The sequence below is a fragment of the Achroia grisella genome, unplaced genomic scaffold (assembly GCF_030625045.1).
Source record: "Achroia grisella isolate CSIRO2021 unplaced genomic scaffold, CSIRO_AGI_Agris_v1 utg146, whole genome shotgun sequence".
In the NCBI taxonomy this organism is placed as follows: Eukaryota; Metazoa; Arthropoda; class Insecta; order Lepidoptera; family Pyralidae; genus Achroia; species Achroia grisella.
In genome coordinates, this window is record NW_026712636.1 from 4263017 (window position 1) to 4286269 (window position 23253).

Consider the following 23253-nt stretch of genomic DNA (forward strand, 5'->3'; position numbering starts at 1 on the left):
GTGCTCACATTAGATCTGTGCAGGTCGCAGTGCTACAGGTCTTAGCACCTGACTATAGCCCAAAACCCACAATAAAAAATAATCGTATATGGCTTACAGTTCTGGGGAAGTACGTCATAGTCAAATATTAACATCAAATAGCCGAATATAATAATAATAATCTCAGGACAATTCACACAGCGCCATCTAGACCCAAGTTAAGCTAGCTAAAGCTTGTGTTATGGGTCCTAGACAACTGATACAAATACATAGATAATTTTTTTTTTCGTAAATACATACATATTATACATAGAAAATACCCAGACCGATACAAACAATCATACTCATGAATACAAATGTTTGTGCCGTGCGAGGAATCGAACCCGCGACCATCGGTCGTAAAGCGGTGTGCTTGACCGCTAGACCACCGAGGTCGTCATATTCGTAGTCGAATATTGAGGACAGTATTAGTATATTATTCATAAATAACTTGGCATGCTTACAGCAAAAGAGGAGATACCCAACTTCAAAATATAAAGCATCATTGTAACCACTTCATTTTCTCCAATCAAATTTTAGCGTTGAAAAAAATAAGAAAAAACTGTCTTGGAGAAGATGTTACCATACAATTAACGTAGAACGAAGCTCGGTCGCCCTGGCACTTTATTGTTAATGAAATATACGTGAATTAAATCGCATCACGCACTACGGAACCGAAAGAGAATAATTTCAATCGCTTGTGGTGTTTCAACTTTCCACACGACGCGTTTTATCGTGGAAAGAAATGATAGAAAATTTTACCAAAAATTACTGTACAACGAAGCTCGGTCGTCCTGGCATTTTATTGTTAATGAAATAAACGTGAATTAAATCGCATCACGCACTACGGAACCGAAAGAGAATAATTTCAATCGCTTGTGGTGTTTCAACTTTCCACACGACGCGTTTTATCGTGGAAAGAAATGATAGAAAATTTTACCAAAAATTACTGTACAACGAAGCTCGGTCGTCCTGGCATTTTATTGTTAATGAAATAAACGTGAATTAAATCGCATCACGCACTACGGAACCGAAAGAGAATAATTTGAATCGCTTGTGGTGCTTCAACTTGCCACGCGACGCATTTTGGCATGGAAAAAAAATAAGAGAGTACTCTCTGAGAGAAAATTTTACTAAAAATGAACGTAAAACGAAGCTCGGTCGCCTTGGTACTTTGTTGTGAAGGAAAAAAATGCTTAATTCGCATTTTTTTCCTTTACAATAAAGTACCAAGGCGACCGAGCTTCGTTTTACGTTCATTTTTAGTAAAATTTTCTCTTTCGGCATCGGACAATTTAATATGATTAGTAACACGTACAACGAAGCTCGGTCGCCCTGGTACTTTATTATAAAGGAAAAAAATGCGAATTAAATCCCATTACGCACTACTGAACCTAAAGAGAATAATTTGAATCATTTCTGTTGATCCAATAGGCCATACAATGCGTGTTGTCGTGGAAAAAATGAGAGAAAATTCTGTAAGAGTAGATTTTAGTATTAATGAGAAAATTTAATCTAGTAATTCTATTGGCGATGATTATTAATTGGCATCGGACAATTTAATATGATTAGTAACACGTACAACGAAGCTCGGTCGCCCTGGTACTTTATTGTAAAGGAAAAAAATGCGAATTAAATCCCATTACGCACTACTGAACCTAAAGAGAATAATTTGAATCATTTCTGTTGATCCAATAGGCCATACAATGCGTGTTGTCGTGGAAAAAATGAGAGAAAATTCTGTAAGAGTAGATTTTAGTATTAATGAGAAAATTTAATCTAGTAATTCTATTGGCGATGATTATTAATTGGCATCGGACAATTTAATATGATTAGTAACACGTACAACGAAGCTCGGTCGCCCTGGTACTTTATTGTAAAGGAAAAAAATGCGAATTAAATCCCATTACGCACTACTGAACCTAAAGAGAATAATTTGAATCATTTCTGTTGATCCAATAGGCCATACAACGCGTGTTGTCGTGGAAAAAATGAGAGAAAATTCTGTAAGAGTAGATTTTAGTATTAATGAGAAAATTTAATCTAGTAATTCTATTGGCGATGATTATTAATTCGCATCGGACAATTTAATATGATTAGTAACACGTACAACGAAGCTCGGTCGCCCTGGTACTTTATTGTAAAGGAAATAAACGCGAATTAAATCCCATTACGCACTACTGAACCTAAAGAGAATAATTTGAATCATTTCTGTTGATAAGAAAAATTAATCTAGTAATTCTATTGGCGATGATTATTAATTGGCATCGGACAATTTAATATGATTAGTAACACGTACAACGAAGCTCGGTCGCCCTGGTACTTTATTGTAAAGGAAATAAACGCGAATTAAATCCCATTACGCACTACTGAACCTAAAGAGAATAATTTGAATCGCTTGTGGTGTTTCAACTTGCCACACGACGCGCTTCGGCGTTTCGCATCGGCCCGGCCCCACCTCTGTTTCCGGCTCGCTCGTTCGTTGTCATAAATTAACGCATATCTTTCAAAGGAACCAACTCTTAATTGGTGAAATTATTTTCTCTTATTACCGTAATTCTGTCCTTATATTTTGCATAACAATTATTCACTGATGGGTTTTTATTTGCGCAGAATAAAAGGATGTACCAAACCGTCCGGCCGGCGTGATAATTGTGGGTAACGTCGTGTTTTTATTGAGAATCGTGTTCTTGAATTGTTATGGTATTTATGTTTATGTTTTTGTCTAGCGGTTTAGCATACCGCCTTACTTTCGATGGTCGCGGGTTCGATTCCTCGTACGGCACAAACATTTGTATTCATGATTATGATTGTTTGTATCGGTCTGGTTGTTTTCTATGTATTATATGTATGTATTTACGAAACAAAAACTATATATTTGTATCAGTTATCTTGTACCCATTACACAAGCTTTAGCTAGCTTAACTTGGGTCTAGATGGCACTGTGTGAATTATCCTGAGATTTTTATTATTGGAATTGAATTTTTTGTTATTGGAAATTGGGAATGGTGCACCCGCGAGCGCTAACAATTTACACTGACGGGGATGATGATACAATGAGCAATGAGGTCAGGTCAGTTAGCTAAATATTATAAAATTAAATATAAATTTGACGACCTCGGTGGTCTAGCGGTCAAGCACCCCGCTTTACGACCGATGGTCGCGGGTTCGATTCCTCGCACGGCACAAACATTTATATCCATGAGTATGATTGTTTGTATCGGTCTGGGTGTTTTCTATGTATAATATGTATGTATTTACAAAAAAAAAGAAATATCTATGTATATGTATCAGTTATCTAGTACTCATAACACAAGCTTTAGCTAGCTTAACTTGGGTCTAGATGGCGCTGTGTGAATTGTCCTGAGATTATTATTATTATTATTATAAATATAAATTCTTTGTGAATTTGTCACGATGGTTTTCAGGAGGAACCGCGTTGGAGCCAACCTGACATGGAACATTCCTAGCAATAAGATTATCAATCCACATTACTGGCAATCCTCTTTACTCTATTTTTATGTTATTCTAAACTTAGTAAACTTACTAGTAAAAGATGAGTTATCTTTATTTTCTCTTGGCGTCCTAATAGCTTAACTAAGCTATTAGGACGCCAAGAGAAAATAAAGATAACTCATCTTTTCATTAATATCTTAGTGAATTGGTTAAACTATTAAGGATCCTGGATAATATAGAAACACAATTCTGTTCTATTTTTATGCTTCAAAATATTCTGTTATTCATAAATATTAATAATAATAATAATTAATAAAATATTCTGTTATTCATAATATAAGGTATATATAAGATTATAAGAAATATAGTAAATGAAAAATATGATATTCACACGACCCTAGTAATAGCGTTAGGGAATTGTTTGCATATGCGTAAATCTGATATAGTTAATTTAATAAAATCATTATATAATATAGTGGAGCTTGGTATAGGTAAAATATTATTATGCGCATTTCCCTACTCTCAATCCCTGACTAATGAACAGAATAAGTTCATTTATAGTATAAATAATTTAATTTATTCGATGACATATCATTGTAATGATATATTTTATTTTGAAAGTAACAAATTTGTTACAAATTATTATATGACGGGAGGTAATTTTTATCTTCCTAAAAAACAAAAAATGACTATTGCTAGTTTACTAGCGTATAACATTTATGATCCCATTATAAGTAGTATAACGGATTTAATTAGTAATATTAGTAATAATACTAATAATGTGACATGTGTTAATTTAAACTAACATCTACGACATTGGTTAAGCCACAGGATATGGTCATTATTCATCAAAATATTCGTGGCTTCTCCAGCAAAGAATTAGAATTAAGTCTTTTCTTAGAATCTAACAATGTACGGGTGTTATGTCTGACAGAACATTGGCTTAAACAATATGAAATAATTTGTCCTTTTGAACATTATAATATAGCTAGTTTTTTTGCTAGGAACAATGCCATTCATGGCGGGTCAATTATTATTTTAAAAAATGATGTAGAATATAAAAACCGTCAAGACATTGTAAATATTTCTATTGAGCAAACAATTGAACTATCTTGCGTAGAATTAGTTACTTGTATAATAATTTGCGTTTATCGTCCGCCATCGGCTTGTTTTGATTCTTTTGAACTGGCTATGGAGGAAGCATTGAGACGAGTCGCACGGAGGAATAAAACATTATTTGTATGTGGCGATTTTAATGTTGATTTATTATCGGAATGCTCAATAAGCTTAAGATTGATTAACTTATTTAAATCATTTAATTTGCACAATCTTTTTTTAGAACCCACTAGGGTCGCAGGAAATTCTGCCACTTGTATAGATAATGTTTTTTGTAATTGTGAAGTAAAGGTGAAAATGAATTTCGACTGTCTTGGATCTGATCATTATGGACAAAAAGTTATAATTGAAACTAAGGGATCCAAAGGGACTCAAACAATTACATGCAGACAAATAACACAAAAGAATTTGGCACGTTTTAAAAATAAAATTGAACATAAAATATCTAGTGTCATAGTACCTCAATATGACCCGGACATTGTATGTGAACATATTTTTAATTTAATTGAACATGAAGCTAGCAGTGAATTTAAAACAAAAACCTTTTCAACTAGTGTAAAATCAAAGTTTTGTGACTGGGCCACGTTTGGTATTTATAAGTCTAGGGCTAATCTTTACGAACTTTACGAAAAACGAAGCTATATATCCGATCCCTTATTTCATGAACATGTAAAATCTTATTCGAAAATATTTAAAAAGGTTTGTCATACAGCTAAGTCTCTCTATTTAGGTAAAATAATAACTAAATCTAAAGATAAAATAAAAGCCACTTGGAAAGTAATAAATAGCGAAACTGGAAAAGTTAATTTTCAAAATAGCAAAATAGCTTTAAATATTAATAACAAATTGGTAAATTCCGACACAGAGGTCGCGGATACATTCGAATCTTATTTCACTAATATTCCATTAATTACGACACAGGCTCTAAAATCTTCCCCGTCTGCTGCTGAAACTTTACTAACAGACAATGTTAGCAAGTCATCAGCTGTATTTAACTTTAGACATACATCATCAGTAGAAATAATGAAAATATTCAAACAGCTTAATAATAAAAAAACAGAGGATCTATGGGGTATATCTATTAAAATACTGGATAGTATAATGGAAATTATTGCGCCCTCTCTTGCTTTTATTTTCAATAAATGTATAGATGAAGGTAAATTTCCTAACATAATGAAAATTAGTAAAATCATACCGCTTTTTAAATCTGGAGATAGGAGTGACCCAATAAATTATAGACCTATATCTATACTCCCAGCACTCAGTAAAATTTTTGAAAAAATAATCCTTATGCAGCTTGTCAGTTATTTCAATTTAAATAATTTAATCCACAATAGTCAATTCGGTTTTTCCAAAGGTCGTTCAACTACAGACGCAGGTGCAGAGTTGCTTAGACACGTATTTGCTGCATGGGAAACTAAAATGGATGCGATAGGTGTTTTTTGTGACCTTTCTAAGGCTTTTGATTGCGTTGATCATAATACATTGCTAAAAAAACTTGCTTTTTATGGCGTCAAAGACAATGCTTTAAATTTAATAAAATCTTATCTATCTGATAGAATACAGAAAGTGAAGGTTAGCAACGCTACGTCTGATGGGTCACTTGTGCAAATGGGTGTACCTCAAGGATCTATTCTCGGTCCATTTTTATTCCTAGTTTACATTAATGATCTCCCATATACCATGCAGGATAGATGCGGCATAGTATTATTTGCAGACGATACTTCATTGATTTTTAAAGTTAATAGAATGACTAATAATTATGACGATGTAAATAGTGCTTTGCGGCGTCTCCTGCACTGGTTTACAACTAACAATCTTATGTTAAACGCTAAAAAAACAAAATGTGTTAATTTCTCTCTGTCTAAAAGTTTTAATACTAATTGCAATATTAAATTAAATGACGAATCTCTCGAATTTATAGAATCTACTGTCTTTCTAGGAATCACACTAGATAATAAAACACAATGGGGTGCACAAATTCAAAGCCTTGCAGCGAAACTAAGTTCAGCAGCTTTTGCCGTGCGTAAGGTTAGACAGTACACTGATACTGATACTGCTAGATTAGTCTATTTTAGTTATTTTCATAGTTTACTCTCTTATGGAATATTACTATGGGGAAAAGCGGCAGATATTAAAAATATATTCATATTACAAAAACGTGCCGTTCGAGCGATCTACTGTATGAAGAGTCGTGACTCATTAAGAGAGAAATTCAAAGAGGCAAATATTCTCACCGTTGCTTCTCAATTTATATATTCAAATATCCTATATGTTCATAAAAATCTTGACTTATTTCCAAAAAACAGCAATATTCATAATATTAATACAAGATTTAAAGACAAACTTGCTGTCCCCAAGTATCGTTTAGAAAAAGTTAATAGGTCTTTTATGGGAATAGGTATAAAAATTTACAATAAGATACCAAAGGATATGTTGGAATTACCCTTAAATAAATTCAAAACATCTGTTAAATCATATTTACTGAGCAAAGCCTATTACTCACTAAACGATTACTTGAATGACGAGTGTGCATGGCAATAGTTGTTCATGCACTTAATTTTCATTTAATGTTAGATATAGACACCTATATAAATATACATTGTAAATAAACTGGCTTTAAAAAAAAAAGTAATTCAATTGAGTTTCTTGCCAGTTCTTCTCAATTGGATCTATATACCGAACTGGACGGTAGGGAAAAAAATAAAATTATAATGTAAAAATTTGACGTTCATAAGCGGCTAAAATGTCCTACATGAATAAATGATTTTTGAATTTGAATTCGAATTTATTAGTAAGAATTAGAAATAGAAATAATCTTTATTCAAATAAACTTAATATAAGCACTTTTGAATAGTCAAGTTTTTTATTCTACCGTTTATTCGGAATACAGATACATCACAAGAATAATAAACAAGAAACTTGTGTGATGCTCTTTTAAATAAATATTGATTTTCTTATAGAAATAGAAATAGAAATAATCTTTATTCAAATAAACTCATTACAAGCACTTTTGAATAGTCACATTTTGATTCTACCACTCATTCGGAATGCAGATTCATCACAAGAAGAATGAGCAAGTAACTTGTGTGTTGCTCTTTTTAATAGATGTTTTTTTTATATAAATTATTACAGTATAACAAGTAAGAGGCATGCGATAATCAACAGAAGTCGCTACGCACTCATTATTAATGTAATCAGATAATATTGTCAGTGCTATAGATTTAAAGTTTTTCTATAAAAACATTATTATCGTTAACGAATTCTTCAATTTTATAGTAAGCTTTTTTGCAAAGGAACTGTTTTATTTGACATTTAAATCTTTTTTCTGACAGATTTATAACAGACTCTGGTATTTTATTGTAAAACCTTACGCAATTGCCATAAAACGAATTACTAATATATTTAAATAACAACAAGGATTAGGCATGCGACAATCATAGAAACCGCTTCGCACTTAATTAAAGATGTACACTCTAAAAATATACCAATCTGTTCTCTATTCCCACATCTGCTAAACGGAAACTTATTATTCGAATCTCGCGCGGCCAGTCAAAACTATTACACGACGGGACATAAAAAGTGTACACAACTGTCCAAGAAAATTCGTTAAAAGAAAAACTCCTGTTACAAATGTCTAAGGACGCTTAACGAGGGTATATAGACGTGGAACTTTTGCCTCGTTACCGTTACTGACACGAGAGATAAGAGAAAAATCTTGGTGAGTACCAGCGGTTCTCAAAGTTTGTTCCGTGGACACCCAGTCTGGAATATATAAAATATGAATCCGCTGCAGATTAATAAAATTTCTAAAATTTTAATCTGAAAATAACAAACTTGAAAGGTAAATAATTAAGTAAGTTAATCATATTACGACTGTATGGACAAGCAGCTTCTTTTCCTATGTGGTTCATTTAAATTACGCGCTAATAAGGCTCACTGCCTTACAGTTCCTGTTAGATAATAAAAACATAAGTAATAAGTTTTAAATAAGCCGCTTACTTTCTTGTAGATTAAGATTTTTTGTTTTTAAATCACTTGATTTAATAACAAAAGATACTAAATAAAGATCTACAATTGTAGTAGACTACTATCTAATACTACTAACGCTTGCTTTCTTGAACTTTTTCTTAGAACATACTGCTTTTAAATCAAGTTATTTACCAACGATAGGGTACACTATTACTAGACTATTATTTAAATTATTAACCGGGTCTTAACACAAATAATGCTCGTGTAATATATTATTCGTGTTAAGACCCGGTTAATAATTTAAATAATGTATATTAAACACGAAAGTTTAAAAAGAACTATTACTAGACTACTATCTAATACTTCTAATGCTTTCTATTTTAACTTTATTTATTTATATTATTTTATTTAATTCCGCTACAATTCGCTTTCTTTTTCGTAGATTAGTAACTTTTGTTTTTAAATAACTTAATTTAAAAACAAAAGGTCGTAATCCACAAGAAAGAAAGCGTCCGATTAATGATACATTGCATACTTGTTTATTATGTGACTGGGAAAGAATATAGAAATCAAATGGTCCCTGATGGAGTAAAGTTTGGAAACCACTGTTGTATACAGTGACGGTGCAAAAATGTGTACCCAGTCGCACCTTTTCCAGCCTTTGCTTTCGCATTCGCTAACAACTCTATAGAAGTAGACGTATAAATTACGACTTGAATACGTGTCGCTTCTTGTTATTAATTCGTTTATTTTATTTTGCTGCGTTCATTTTTTATTTCCTAAATACGTAGGTATAGTATTTTATTTCTCTTTGATGACAATTGTGAAATAATTTACTTGATAATTATGTATTTATTTATTTAAAAACTTATCAAAACATCTCTAATTGACAAACAAACCGGAAGAATGAAGATCAAGGTGAAAAATCACAGTTAATATAAAAATAGAGAACATATAAAAATTGTACAGAGTAGGTTACTACTTTTACTTTAAGATACTGATTAAAATATTCTAACACTCTTCTATTTGAATATTCAATTCAAATTGTTGGTTTAAATTCTTCAAAAGAAAGACCACGTCTTTGAATTCCCACTGAAATTTAATCAGTATAATTTATGTATCTTTAGACTTTTTATTATGTGTTACTGAAAAGAATAGGTTACGTAGTATTTTTTTTAATGAAAGGCTGAGCACTTTTGGATGTACCTTTAACAATTTTGATTACACTTATGATAGTGAAGTTAATATGATTGTATTCAAATTTATAGATTACTAGCCGACTCGCGCAATTTCTGCTGCGTCTTATATGTCCTCTTTTTGTAATATTTTTATTAATTCTCCTTTCCTATTGATCATAGAACGATGTTATATATATCCTATGGGTTTCCTCGATAAATGTGTTATCAAACAATAAAGGAAAATTCAATTTGAATTAGGTACTAAGAATAGTGCGTAACAACCAAACAAACAATCTCTTTAACTTCATAATATTAGTATAACGACCCACCTCAGCTTTATAAGAACTCGTCTAATAATATGTATAATATATGTACTCGTATAATATAATGTATTAAACATTATTAACTTCCGGAAAACATTCTAGAAATTATAATGATAATCGTGTCAAAGAATTGTTTTGAAGAAATTTTCTAAACAATTCTAAAGAAGCAAGCGGATAACAGATACTGATATACTTATTTATACGTATATATATTTTTTATACAGTTAAGATTTAAATATTAATCTTTAAGAATATATAAAGTATTTTTAGTTAATCTTATATATAAAATTCTCGTATCACAATGTTAGTTACCATACTCCTATTTGACCTTGCTGGCTTGACCGATTTTTATGAAATTTTATATGCATATTGAGTAGGTCTGAGAGTCGGCTACTATCTATTTTCCATACCCCTAAGTGATAATGGTTGTCCACCCCTAAAAATATTTTTTTATTTTTTGAGCAAAATATTTTATTTACAGTTTTTTATTATGTACCATTAAAAAATACATGCAAACCTAAATTTTCACCCTTCTATCACCAACCCCTATTTTTTTTTATAGCGTTATTAATTTATATGGCAAAACAACGTTTGCCGGGACAGCTAGTAATTTATATTATTATTAATCATTCTCGTGTTACTAATACATTTGTCCTCAAGTGTACATTTAAAGTTGCCACGTCTGCTGTTCCCAAAGTGAAGTACGCCTAATTACCTGCGATTTGCGGTCAACTGTTCAAACATTTTTGCCGTTAGAGCGTTCTCTTTTTTGTCGACACCGTCCTAATATGGCACTGGTTCTCAAAGTGGGGTGTGGACTCTAAGATTCAACACAATAAAGTTATTAATAAGATTCGCTATTTGACTGTAGGTTACCTATGCACGTCATACATAATTAAAAAGTACATATGGCGTACTTAACACCTAATGGCATTTTCTACCAGGCAACCATGAGTTGTGCAGAGATAAGTTGTTGACGGTGCGAATAATATTATATTTTTATAAAATACTAGCTATCCGCCCCAGCTTCGCACGTGTGTACATGTATTATACATACAAATATTCCTCTTGAATCACTCTATCTATTACTAAAAACTGTATTAAAATCCGTTGCGTAGTTTAAAGATCTGAGCGAACAGACATCGGAAGTGACTGTTGTACTATGTAAGGATAACGCGACCAAGTATTTTTTTAAATTAATGATAATGGAATGGTGCACCCGCTTACGCTATTGCTATATAGTGGGGCACCAGTGGACGTTGGTATGATGAGCGAGAGTTCACGACTAGGAATTTGTCACGATTGTGTCCAGAGTGAACCGCGTAGAGGTCAACCTGACGTGGGACAACTAGCAATGAGGTTAACAATACACATTACTGACAATTTCCTTCCCCCCATCCACCACCTAACACTGAATTTCGGGGGTGCCCCGCCAGCGTAAACCATTAGTGCAGGCAGATGCACCATTCCATTATCATCCATAAAAAAAAATTAATTCCAGGGGAGCGATTATTCACCGAGTTCCGGGATTCCTTAAAAATAAGTGAAAAGCTAAATATGTTTCAAAAAGTTAAAATAATGAGTGTGTTTCGTCATCTGAAAATGTTTGGTCTTAGACCTATCTGTTTACCCTCTAAAGATCTGGCGTGAAGATAAGTACCTACTCATAGCATATTTGATATAATTTTGTTTCAAACAAGTAAATAACAATTCTTCTTCTTAGTCGGTACACTCTTGTCAGAGTGGTCGTGGTAAACATTTTGAATCACGATGAGTGAGGTTTCTGGTAATACGGCGCCATTCGTCGCGGACTGCAGCTTTCCGGGTACATTCGTAAACTGAGCACTTAGTTGCGGCCTTGATCTGATCTGTCCATCTCATTGGTGATCTACCACGTGGCCTGGTGCCTTCCACTTTTCCCTGCACTACGAGACTCTCTCTCGGTAATGACTCCAGTCATTACCACGACGAGATACGTGGCCGAAGAAGGTCAGAATCCGTGATTGCACTGTGGTTGATAGGCGCTGTCTGATGCAGAGTTCTTTTAATATGGAATCATTTGTACGAAACTTTGTCCACGATATTCCTAGCATCCGTCTCCAGCTCCACATCTCTAACGCATCAACTTTCTTCTTCTCCGTTTCACGAAGAGTCCATGTCTCCGACGCAAAATATAAAATATAAATATATAAACAAAATATAAAATATAAATACATAAATAACAATATAGAGCGGAAAATATTTTAATTTAAGAATATATTTCCAGCTCACGGGGAACAAAATCTAATCTATTCTGTATAGTGCCCCCTTGAAACCTATAATAAGGTTCAGATGCGAGCGAATTGCCAAGAGGCCGAGTATAACTGGTCGTTCAAACAAAACAGTGAATTAACTATTGCAATAAAAACTCCGAGTTTAAGCATTTCCTTGTGAACGGTTCGATAAACTAGAAATTGCTGTCTTTGGTCATGTCTATCATGATGGTGTGTGTCCATTTGTGTTGACGGTACGAATAATGTGTATTTATAACTAACTGTGCTTGCGGTTTCACTCGCATGAAGGTAGATAGATGATCAAATTTTTATTTATGTTAAAAGCGACCTCGGTGGTCTAGCGGTCTAGCACACGGCTTTACGTCCGATGCTCGCGGGTTCGATTCCTCGCACGGCATAAACATTTGTATTCATGAGTATGATTATTTGTATCGGTCTTGGTATTTTCTATGTATAATATATATATATTTAGAAAAAAAAAATCTGTGTCATTGTATCTGTTGTCTAGTACCCATAACACAAGCTTTAGCAAGCTTAACTTGGGTCTAGATGGCACTGTGTGAATTGTCCTGAGATTATTATTTATTAAAGGTACACAAGTACATTGGTCAGTCAACAAAATACAATATAATAGAAAAAAAAAACCAAAAATTGAAATCTTATACGTGTTGTATGAGGAAGTTATTGTGGTATCACGCTATTGATAATATATACATATATATATATATGTATCTTGATATGTAACATTAACAACAAAAATAAAAAAGTACATATACAGTACAATACAAAAATACAGGTACAAAAAAAACTGTGTGAGTAACGTAGTGTGTGTGCATAGCCCATACGCAAAAAGGCAGCACCTCAGTGTATTGTTAAACCACTGATTTTCAGGCAATGCCCAGAGACTTACTCGATTTCATACATAACCTATATGTTATTCTAATGTATATGTACTGCAAAGTTTCACTAAAATCCGTTTAGTAGTTTTTGCATAACAATGTAACAAACATCCATCCATACTCACAAACTTTCACATTTATAATATTAGTAAAGTTAACAATAGCTCGCGGCTTTGCCTGCTTTTTTTGAGATAAAAGTTGATAAACATTGGAAAGCAACTTCCGCATGCTTTGGCTGTTAGTGCTTTCAGAAGTCCTATGAATGTTTCTCGGTTGGATAGCCCGGGAGGAGTCTCCACTCGGTGTTGGGAGGCTGCGCCCGTGGGAAAACGTTCAACCAGATGGAAATATACCATTTTAAACTCGTAAAATATCAATGATAATTAACGGTTGATTGAATTGATTATACGAATGAATTGTGCGTCTGTTGTATGCAAATTTCGTTATTAAATTACATACAATCGTATTTATTGATCAAAGCTTATTACTCGCTAAATGATTGTACAGCTCCCAAGTATCGTTTAGAAAAAGTCAATAGGTCTTTTGTGGGAATTGGAATAAAAGATTACAATAAGATACCAAAGGATATATTGGAATTACCCTTAAATAAATTCAAAACATCTGTTAAATCATATTTATTGAGCAAAGCCTATTACTAAACGATTCTACAGTCCCAAGTATCGTTTAGAAAAAGTCAATAGGTCTTTTGTGGGAGTAGGTATAAAAAATTACAAGACAATACCAAAGTATATACTGGAATTACCCTTAAATAAATTCAAAACATCTGTTAAATAATATTTATTGAGCAAGGACTATTACTCTCTAAACGATTCTACAGTATCCAATAGGTCAAGTATCGTACCAAAGGATTAGAGGCGCGAAAAGTCAAATTGTATTTTGATACTGCAACACTGAAACGTCTTTTGTTAACCGGGTTCAAATCGAAATGCGTCAACGATTATATAAAGAAATACAATAAGATACCAAAGGATATATTGGAATTGTCCTTAAATAAATTCAAAACATCTGTTAAATCATATTTATTAAGCAAAGCCTTACTCACTAAACGATTACTTGAATGACGAGCGTGCATGGCAATAGTTGTTCATGCACTGGATTTTAATGTTAGATATGTATATATGTAGATACTTTCCGCGATCTTCCATCATGCTCTTTAATTCTTGATACGACACGACTCCCATTTTGTCCTCAATTTGTTTGATGTAGCTATTCCTTGGTCTTCCCCTCCCCCTCTTTCCTTCTATTTTCCCCTCAATAATAATTTTCATGAAATTATCGTGCCGTATCAAGTGCCCTAACATTTTTCCTCGTCTATTTTCTATGGTGTTCAATATTTGTCTTTTTTCTTTTACCCTCTGTAGTACTTCTTCGTTTCTTACTTTATCCTTCCAGCTAATTCTTTCCATCCTCCTCCAACACCACATTTCAAAAGCCTCCAGTTTGTCTCTTTCCTTTTGATTTAATGTCCACGTCTCATACGCATACAAGGCTATACTCCAGATATAGGTTTTAATAAATCGTTTCCGTGAGGTCTTTGATATTTTAGTATACTATGTATTTTAGAATACTATGTAAATAATTATAGATTATTTTTTTTTAATTAGCTTTGAAATGTTGTTGGCTTTTAAAAGAAGAGATTCAGATGAGTTTCATGCTAATGAATACGAATGTTTGACCATCGGAAGTAAGGAGGTGTGCCAAACCACTAGACTGCCGAGGCCGTCAGATATATAAAATAACTAGCCATGCCCGCGGTTTCACCTACAATATCGCGCATTGAACCGGGCGCCTGCGCGCGCCCGGGCGCTCCACACCGGCGCCCCCGGGCGCCCCTTCGATCGATCCCCCGTCCAATTCAAACGGGGATCGAAATTACGACGGCCTGAGCCGAGGTTCGAACCCCTAGTGGTGCCCTCAGACTAAAGTCGTATCCGTCGGGCAGGAGTTGGCCTTCAGCCGCTCCATAAGTCCGGTGAAGCTGTAAAGGCCAGCTACGGCCAACAGCATTGGAGTAGTCCGAAAAAAACCGCGGTTTCACTTGCGTTAAATTTCAATATAAAATAGCCTATGTTTTATTAGATAGATAGATAATTGATTTATTGCCATATAACACAAATAATTTTATTTATACTCTCTTTCGTAAGGTTGTCTGTAAGAGATTGCGTTAGCGATAAGACTGCCTTCTGTATCTTCTTCTTTCTTTATTGTATTGTTATTTATTATTTTCTTTTTATGTATCTACTTTTTGTTTGACGACCTCGGTGGTCTAGCGGTCAAGCACACCTCTTTACGACCGATAGTCGCGGGTTCGATGCCTCGCACGGCACAAACATTTGTATTCACGAGTATGATTGTTTGTATCGGTCTGGGTGTTTTCTATGTATAATATGTATGTTAAAAAAAAAATATCTATGTATTTGTATCAGTTATCTAGTACCCATAACAAAATCTTTATCTAGCTTACCTTGAGTCTAGATGGCGCTGTGAGAATTGTCTAAAAAAAAAAGAAAAAAAAATATTGGTGCAATAAAGAATTATAAATAAATAAATAAATAATACACATTACATAGTATAAAACAAAGTCGCCGTTGCTGTCTGTCCGTCCCTATGTATGCTTAAATCTTTAAAACTACGCAACGGATTTTTTAATAGATAGAGTGATTCAAGAGGAAGGTTTATATGTATAATACATGTAAACCCGAGCGAAGCCGGGGCGAGTAGTTAATAGACATATAAAACTATTACACTTCTATATTGGGCAGTCGGATAAATGATTCATGGTACAGCCCGATTATTGCGTATCGACCACATCGGCAGGGGTGGTCCAAAACTGCATTCTCATTGACCCACGTCCATGAAACCATTAGGGCCCTAAGCGCTCTCTTAATGACTTATAAAATACCTTAATAGTATTACTACTTTGTGCAACTACCCGCATATTATTTGTATATTTCGTTAAAAATCCCGCATGTTATAATAACTTACAATAGCTCTGTATAAACTCGTATAAAAAATAATCTGTATTTTTAATAACTAACTCGACCATTTTTATTATATAAACTTATTAAGATCTATCAAAAATATTCTACAAAACAATATTAATCCATTCTAAATTTGAGATCAGCATTTTCTTTAACAATTAACATGTTGTGTTTTTTATTTATTTAATAAATTTTTATGCATTATTTAAAAAAAAATACTAGCTTAATCGTTGTAATGTATCTTTATATGGTTCTTGTAATTTGAAATGCGAAATGTTTTCCGAAAAATTTCTTTCTGTATATCAGCATACCATTTTCCTTTATGTTTTTTTCTGCTCATTTTCTAAATTCCAATTACTAAACATCCATCTGTTAATTATTGACAATAATGAAAAATATATATTACTATTTGTGCAACTAGAGCATATGTGGTATATTTCGTTATCCCGCATTTTAATAACTTACGATACCGTTATTATAAAATGCAATGTATGTAAATGGTGGGTTTTTTTTTTTTAAAAAATTTTGTCTTTATAATTGTTTATTATTAATTTATTCATTCGTATATAATGTTTTAAGATTATTATAATACTAGTTTTTATTATTTATCTACTTTTTCTCAATTTGATATTATTATTTTAATTTTAAATTAACATATTGTGTTTTTTTATTTTTTAATTTAATATATTATGTATTATTAAAAAAAAATCAGCTTTCTGACTCCTTCTCTAAACTATTTGCGCAAATGTGAGTTCGTCCAAATTGATAAAGTTTTTTTTAATGTGTAAATTATTACTGTATTACTTATGTTATTACTGTAAAAACAATAATAAAATTCTATTCTAAAATATATTATTACCAGTCACTGAACTGCGTCAACTTCGTCTGCATAACATTTATCATTATATTTTACTCAATTTACATAATATCTTTTTAAATTATAGCTTATACGTTATTCTGATGTATAACCTACATTACTGTGAAGCTTCAACGAAATCCATCCAGTAGTTTTTGCGTGAAAGAGTAACAAACACCCATCCGTAACTATATGATATTTGTAAGAGATATATTTTACATTATTTATATGTTTTTTTTTTGTTAAAGGGCAAATCGAAACGTGACCAATCATTAGAAGAGCTGAGACAGCACATCCATGGGAGTTATGTGCCACTCGGCAGACAATTCATGGTGCTGTTTCCGGAAGGTGGTTTCTTGCACAAGAGGAGAGAAATAAGTCAGAGGTAAGTTTAAAGGTGTTTATTTAAGGAAGGCATTGGATGCGAGCAGCGCAGGACCGATCGTCGTGGAGATCTTTGGGGGAGGCCTATATCCAGCAGTGGACGTCTTCCGGGCTGCGATGATGATGATGATGATTTAAGGAAGATATACGTAAGGCACCTTCTTCTTAGACTCTTCTCTTAAGGCTCGTTCTTACTTCTGCTATGATAATTCTTTATGTCAAAGATGAGATTTGTTATCTATCTTCAAGTTAGGGTCCTTATGAGATAGGTAGGATAGAGAATTTGAATATTTTCAATTATAGCACACAAACATATATTAATTTTTACATTTTGTCACTTTCCATACGTACTGACATACGAACTTTAACGTTATGTAGTTATAGTTTAACTAGCTGTGCCGCGGTTTCACTCGCATAAAATTTACAGCTTATATGTTGTTCTGATATTAATCTATATTACTGTAAAGTTTCATTAAAATTCGTTCAGTAGTTTTTGCATGATAAATTAACAAACATCGATTCATCCTTCTATCCATCTAGACTAACAAACTTTGCCGTTTATAATATTAGTAAGTTTTATTTGTAACACAGCAAAAGGACCAACTTCAACTCTCTATTATACTCAGTGTTGCCAGCCACACCTATGATACAATATTAATTTATTCTATATCCTACATAAATAAATACTAAACAGCTGTACAAATACATAAACAAACATATGTATGAAACATTTTATTCAAAAGCGAGTTGTTTTTAATTTTTAAATAGTTATATCAACTTTAAACTTTGTCTCCATCGTCTTGCACGAAGGCATCGTCTTGCAAGACCTAAACAAAGAGGCCGAATGTTACATTGAAGCTGCTAAGTTCTGATCTAAACATATTTAGGTTTACCATTGACACGAAAGAATGCACAGAATTTTCTTTTAATATCAGTTTTTCTATTAATTTCAACAGGTATGCAGAGAAAAATAATTTGCCCAAATTGGAATATGTTTCATTGCCTCGAGCAGGCGCTTTAAAGGTGATCATGGATGAAATAGGACCACATAAAGATGAAGAAGCCACTACGTCTAAGGATGAATCTAGAAAAGGTAATTATCAATTTTAAGTACATATACATACGGATGTAATTACAAAGAGCAATTGTGAATATGAAATCCTTTAAGACAAGAATATAGATCCCACCTTAAAGGCTAACATCAAACATTACAACCCTTGTGGTTTAGCGGTTTAGCACGCCGCCCTGGTCGTCGCATGATCGATTACTCACACGATGTGAATATTTGTATTCATAAGAACTATTGCTTGTATTAGACGGAGTATTTAGTATGTATTTTATGTATGGGTTTACAAAAAAATGTATCTGAGTATATGTCTGTCTGTCCAGAGTTATCACTTAACATTAGGTGAGTTGTGACAAGAAATAAAAATAAAGGTACTCAGTCAAATAGTATATTAATTCCAGAGACAATCAATGAGTGAAATAGACTTCCGAAAAATAACTTCTAATTCATTACTTTTTTTGCAGACAATAACTTCAACCAAAGTAATTCTACAAAGATTCTAAATAACAAAATGGGTGACCGGGTGGAGTGGGTTCTAGATCTCACCATCGCGTATGAAGATCGTATTCCTCTGCATTTACAAGACGTTGTTTGCGGCATAAGACCTCCTTGTACAACCCACCTACACTATAGACTTTATCCTAGTACTGAGGTAAGGAAATCAATTTATGATAATGGAGAATCCACGCAATGGATTTATATTATTTTAGTTAAGTTAGTTACTTACTTAAGTCAAGTTCTTGAATAAGAAAAACACTTACTTTATCTAAGTATCTATGAAGATCCTTGCCGATGACCACATTCTTTTAAACCTTACAGATACCTGCAGATACTGAAGGTATGACGCAATGGCTCTACGATAGATTTATAGAAAAGGAAAAAATGCTCGAAGAATTCTATCGCACAGGAAAGTTTCCTTCAAACGGTACCACTCCGGACGTGGTCAGAAGAGTCAGACAGGACAATCTTCGGTATCTGATACTGCATTTATTCTTCTTGGCGTCTACATTCGTGCAGTATAAGTTTTGGGGCTTTTTATGGGGTTACCTGTGGTAATCGTGCAATGATGACCAGACGTGGACATGAAACTTATACTGTTAGTTTTGTTTTATAATGTATATACTTGGCTCGTGATTAGTTTGTGATTTAAAGATGGTTATATGTCAAAGTGAGATTGAAATACATATTTTAATTTCGTAGATTCCTTTTTCATCTGGTGTTAGTCAATATTAAGGTTTATGCAGACGGGTTGCAATTTTAGAAATACTTTCTCCCAACTTGTGCGTTTGGCTTTTACAGCTCCATTTAAACACATTTTTTCATTGTTATATAAAAATGCGGTGACTTGTCTCTGATCCACTGAATGCTTCAAATCTTGCTCCTTAATACTATTTCACTCATTCCGCAAATAATACAATGGGTCCACCGTTAGAATTTATAAGTGTACCGTTTAATACTGTTTGTGTTTTAGCGGTTTAATGTACTGCCTTATATTCTATGGTCGCGATTTTGATTCCTGCACAATACAAACATTTGTATTCATCAGTATATCTGTTTGCATTGGTATTTTTATATACATTGTCTAATGTATTTACATATTTCTCTTAATTGTAATTGATAAATATTCTTAGTACAGGCTCTTTATAATTTGGGACTAAATTGCGCTGCGTTAATTGTCCAGGGTTATCATTATAGTCAGATGTTTAAATAGATCAATTTTATGTGATTCGATATTGTCTGTACCAATTTTAATATTAATAGAAGACATAGTATTGTGATCAATTAACATTCCTAAAATGGAATGTACCTTTAGAAATAGGTCCTTCTGAGGAACGATTGGACTCCTTATTATTTGTGTTGCACAATATTTAAGCTCCAGTGGATCTAAGATACTTATAGTTCCTAATGTATAAGAAAGCTTTCATGAGATATAACGAAAAGGAATATATTACCAGATTTCTCATTCGTCTGTATTACCCTTAAATTTAATTGTGCTGAATTTACAATAATTATTTCAATATGTGCTTCATTTTGTTATAGATTATCCATTCCCATGTCGTCCAAATTTATCTTAATTTTACATAAAATCATTTCAATTTTCCTATCTTCATGTACAGTTAATAAAATATTACCTTATATGAATTTATCAAACAGTATTATAAAAGCTAGCAACTATACTACTTATATTGAATGGATTTACCGAGATTTTTGTCTCATCAAATGAGAACTGTATACTTCGTTGGAACATACGCGTGTTTAAACTTGATTTTATTGTGATTTAGTTTAGTACGTTAAATTGATGTAGCTTTGTATATTTTTAATATACAATTGTATAGTGAAACTTAGTTTAAAGTAATTTTTAATGTAGTTATCACGAAGGACACTATTGTTCTGATGTCGCAAGAGTTTACCGTTTAATAATAAAAAATGCGTTTTGTTTCACGTCTGGTCTTACTATGTTACGTAACCATTAAAGACTTCGGTTATTGGCTGCCAACTAGCAATTTTATAACTACATTAGCGGCCCGGCTTTGCACAGGTGCAATTAATAAACGGAACTCAATTTTTTAGATAATAAAATCCCATATAACTTAATGTACGGAAATCATTGTTTTTAGAATCCTAATTTTTAAAATCCCATATATGTAACTCGTTGATAACGTAACTTTCTGTATTTTATTTTTAATCCAAGGGTTTTTTTTTTGTGTTTATTCATTACGAGCAGGAATATTTTTTTTATTTTTAGTTTAGATAGGTTTTTACCAATATTTAAGTTAACCAATATATTAATAATGTACTTAGAAGTAACGAAGTCACCTCTATTTGTAATTTTAGATTTATTCAAGCCTCCAGTGATTTTATATAATCATTTATTACTTAGTATTTTATACTATACTCGGTTCAGAATTCAGCTTTCTTTACCGTCACATAATTTACCTTTCTATAGGTGAAATTACTTTAAAATCGGTAAAGTATTCCTTCAAATGAGTCGTATACTTGAATTTTCACAATTACATAAAGAAGCTGAACTAGTTACAAAGATCATTTGCTACCTTATTATCTGTTACTTGTTTTTTCCTGATTTTTTATATGTAATAGCAATTAGAGGAAACAATAAAAATATCCGTCTGTATATTGTTGTGAATTATCATTTAGACTAGTCTGAATATTGCAGCACACTATAGGCTTAGCTTGTGACTTAAGTTTGTTGATTACTATCTTAATATCTTGTTATTCGAAGTCAGTAGCTTTTTTAATGCAGTCAGTAACCGAATAGATATAATTATTTTGCACTTCAATCGTGGATGTAAAGCGAAGTACATTTTTTTTATAGTTCATAAGAATACGTTTAGTTCTATAAATATAAGTATGGACATATCGTCTTTTGATTGTGCTAAAGGCGTACACTTTTAGCTACAAAAAGCCATTCTTAAACACGATCAGAGTACGAAGGATCAAGAACGAACCACAAAATTACAGCCGGAGTTAATACCTACGAGAAATCCTTTTATCCGTAAGCCGGATTAAACTGGTCGTGTATTACGTTCTTTATATATGTATATTGTATATCAAAGCGTGCTGTGACATACAAGTCAATATGTAAGTATATTAGCATAGTTTTATGCTTGCGCCCATTCATATTACTGTGACAATAATGTTAGATGAAACAATCTTCTCTCTCACTCTTATCACTTGTTCACTTGCTGTGTATTGTTTCTAAAGCTTGGAATTGCGAAATGAAACACATTCATCTTGAGCAAAGAATACTTGAGTTAATTCTCGTTGAGAATTCTAAATTAGGTCAATATTGTTCTTTACTGGCGTTTGACTTGACTACATATAGATGTGGATATAGCATATGAGAACGTACTTCCCTTTTTTAATATGTATTATTGCCGTCGGTTTTTACTGTAGTTATTCTGCTAGAATGACCGTTATCCCGGTTTTAGCATAATCGGTTACTTTATTACCCATATAAAAGTTCCGGACGGATATATTTCATCCGTAAACCGGGTTATTTCGAATTTTAGGACGGTAGTTTCAAATTGGTATTCTATTCGTGCATTTAGCGGAGTGCTTTATTTTGATTTATGTAATTTTAAGTATTTATCGATTGTACGTTGGTATATATTGCGATTGGAAATATCTCTTCGAGCTTATTAGATAAATGTATGTATGTAAAAGATTTCGGTGTATATTAATCATTATTGTATATATTAATGTATGAAATTATCGTAAACTTAATATTTCATTTTATCAAACGCCATTTTGGAACATAATAATATTAAATATAACTTAAAGTTACCTAAAAACGGTATTCCTCATTTTGATGAGTACCGTTTCCATTGGTTGTTCTTTAGCTTCGTTTAACGTTTCTCCATTTTTTATACAAGTTGTATGATATTACATATATAAATATAATAAAACAACAGTTAATGACTTTTGTAACGATGTTTATATTGTCCAAATAACAATGTACAAGATTTTTTAAGACAGTATTCATCTATTAATTATATATATAATAACAGGTTTGATATAAACTGGCCCATCTGATACAAATTTCAGTGTTGACAATCCTTTTATTGTAATATGAAAATTTTGAGTCACACTACGCCGTTGAGCATTGTCAGTTCTGATTTTCTAGTAAACATACAAATTTTATATAAATACGGTAAATACCGTAAGTGCCTAGTTCAGTTGATCAAAAAT

At 32.6% G+C, this 23253-nt stretch overlaps 1 protein-coding gene across 1 annotated transcript; it reads left to right on the forward strand.

The window, feature by feature from the left end:
• Positions 1-88: 88 nt before the first annotated feature.
• Positions 89-19599, forward strand: LOC131855558 (acyl-CoA:lysophosphatidylglycerol acyltransferase 1-like). The gene is made up of 5 exons (XM_059206833.1): positions 89-109; positions 17342-17478; positions 18434-18570; positions 19008-19195; positions 19363-19599. The coding sequence occupies exons 1-5, from the start codon at positions 89-91 to the stop codon at positions 19597-19599; spliced, it is 720 nt and encodes a 239-aa protein (XP_059062816.1).
• Positions 19600-23253: the final 3654 nt, after the last annotated feature.